Raw genomic sequence first — 2,485 nt, 5'->3', positions numbered from 1 at the left:
AGTGGATCTAGTTGGAGTAAACACTGGGCGGGGCTGTCCAACCAGACACAAACAAGGGCAGCTGCTGCTGTGGGTCATACTGTGAGCGCTGAGCCTCCACATCCTTCTCTCCTGTGCACACACGGCTCTGTTCTTGGCCAAACCCTTCCACTACATGAATCATGCACCTTTTTAAGCCTCGTGCTTACACACATATCCACAAATCTAAGTCTTGGCATCACAAAGCTGCCACCCCCTTTCTTGGCACACACGGGAGCCTGACCTACAGCACAGGGTGGCCTTTCCTGCAACCTCCCAGAGTTCAACACTTCTGGCTTCTTTGTTCTGGGACTGGTCCGCACACCCCAGGAGCCACTGAGTCATCCACCTGAGGAGGGCTGTGTCGATCCTAACCTTTCTGACAGTGGACCAGCTGGGCTCGAACCACCAGCCCGATCGGCTCTTGTAAAGCAGGGGATGCCCAAATGGACACAGCTTCTCCAGGTTGTGACGGAAATAAGGGGTGTGGCCTGGTTCTCAGAGACCCGGGCCACCCGGGCTAGGAGGCCTGAGGTGGCCCAGACCCCAGCTGGCCCCTGTGGCAGCGCGGTAGTGAGCGGTAGTGTCCGGCTGTTCCTGGGCAAGCTGCTGAGGGACGCATTCCTTTTGCATCACCTGCGCCCCGGTCCTAGTCTGGATCCTCTGTTCCTCCGGTCCCTCCGCACTGCGTCTTCTGGCGCTCGGCTGGGCAAGGAAGGGGTCCGAGCGCCCCGCAGCACTGCGCGCCTGGCGCATCCATCCCAGGCAGAGGCGTGGTGGCCTGCGGGCTGGAGGTGCGCCCGGGCTGGTCCTGGGCGAGGGGCGCGATGCCCTCCGGGACGCCCGGGCCCCCTGGGTGGCTCCCGCACTCCCCACCGTGCTCACCGTCACCACCGCGGTGGACGTCCTGGGCAACCTCCTCGTCATCCTCTCGGTGCTCAGGAACCGCAGGTGAGTAACCGTGCGTCCGCTGCGCTGGTCAGGTTTCGGACCCGATGGAGAGCCTGGATTCTCTCCCGGCCAGGCGCCCCCGCAACTTCATTCCATCCAAGTCCCAAACTCTGGGTCTGGGCTCAGAAGTTACGGGAGTGCTGGGTCCAGCAGGCGCAGCCGCAGTGCAGCTGTCCAGGACGCACTGGCACGCGACTCCAGTGGGAACTGAGAAGGTTTTTTTGGCAGGGCGTGGGCCCCTTGGGAACCCACACAGCTGCCTGTGGCCTGCAACTGGCCTGCTAGGTGGGACCCCATTTGGCATAGCCGCTCAGCACCTGGACAGACACCTCTCTCCCTCCCTGGCCGGACTGTGATTCTGGATACTAGGTGATCAGAAAGCACTTGCTGGAGTGAATAGATGCGGAATTCTGCTGGGCTCTGTCATTAACCCATCCGGTCACCTGAAGACCCAGTATCAGGGAAACAGAAAGTGCAGAGATGCTTGGACTGAGCTGAACTTCTTCGCGTTAAAACACACTTTTCAGAAAACAGAAATTGTTGGGTTTACTGTGAAAATCAAAACAATGATTTGGCTAAATCAGGTGGCAATTCTGAAAATACTTTTCCTTTTCAATCTAGTCCCAGTTCAACTTTGCTGGGCTCTGGTCTGTAAGTTAGCAACACCAGAGGACCGGTGAACAGGTGGGAGGAGCCCCTGGGAGTTCACCTCTGAACTCATCCACAGAAGGTCTCTGGAGCCCACTGACCAGCTGAATGAATCTAGGAGGGACCTTGTTGACTGGTCAATTTTGTGATTTTTGTGATTCATTATCTTGGGTGTTAGTGGCAATTCAATATTAGTGTGAATTAAAATAAAAATAAACAGTGGTGTAAGCCTAAAAATGCTTACTAATGTGCCAGCCTTTTTTTTTTTTTTTTTTTTTTTTTTTTTTTTTTTTGTCTTTTTGAGACAGGGTCTCCCTGTAGCTGCAACTGGCCTAGAACTCTCCATGTAGACCAGGTTGTCCTTGATGACAGAGATCTACCTGTCTCTGCCTCCTGAGTGCTGGGATTAAAGGCAAAGGTATGCACCACCGTGCCCGACTGGTGCCAGGCCTTTTGGCCAAGTCATATTTAGTAAATGATTATAAATGTTTGGAAGGAAGAAAGCCTGAGATTTGAGGGTTTTCATCTGTAGAAGAAGTGAAAGATGGAAACATGAGCTTTTAGCCAGCCCGTGACAGGCCCAACATGGTTAAGCAGTGGCTGGCATCCGAAATACCTTTTCAAGACTTTACTGCATCGTTTGAAAAAAAGATAAGCACTAGGAAAAGAGTAAGTTACTATCTGAAAACTTCAGTAGTTGATTATACTGCCCCAGTGCAGTCACCCCACAGGTTCATCCTGTACAGGAGGGAGTGGCAGAGCTCGGGCTTTATCCCTGCGGGGGGCTCCGCAGCCCTCCAAGTTCTCACACTTCGCTCCCTGACCTGTTGGTGCCTGAAGAAATGCAGCCCCACACCAGAGAAATAAA

General features: G+C 54.0%; 1 protein-coding gene across 1 annotated transcript in view; it reads left to right on the top strand.

Moving 5' to 3' along the window:
- Nucleotides 1–456: 456 nt before the first annotated feature.
- Nucleotides 457–2,485, top strand: part of LOC103737922 (melatonin receptor type 1B) — a 13,685-nt gene continuing 11,656 nt past the window's right edge. Inside the window, 2 exon segments of the mRNA XM_008837748.1 lie at nt 457–619; nt 672–1,001. Coding sequence (XP_008835970.1) covers nt 457–619; nt 672–1,001 — 493 coding nt within the window.

This window comes from Nannospalax galili, unplaced genomic scaffold (assembly GCF_000622305.1).
Source record: "Nannospalax galili isolate Female #2095 unplaced genomic scaffold, S.galili_v1.0 scaffold418, whole genome shotgun sequence".
NCBI classification, from domain to species: domain Eukaryota; kingdom Metazoa; phylum Chordata; class Mammalia; order Rodentia; family Spalacidae; genus Nannospalax; species Nannospalax galili.
The sequence above is the reverse complement of the archived record's forward strand: the minus strand, read 5'-3'. Positions and strand labels throughout refer to the sequence as shown.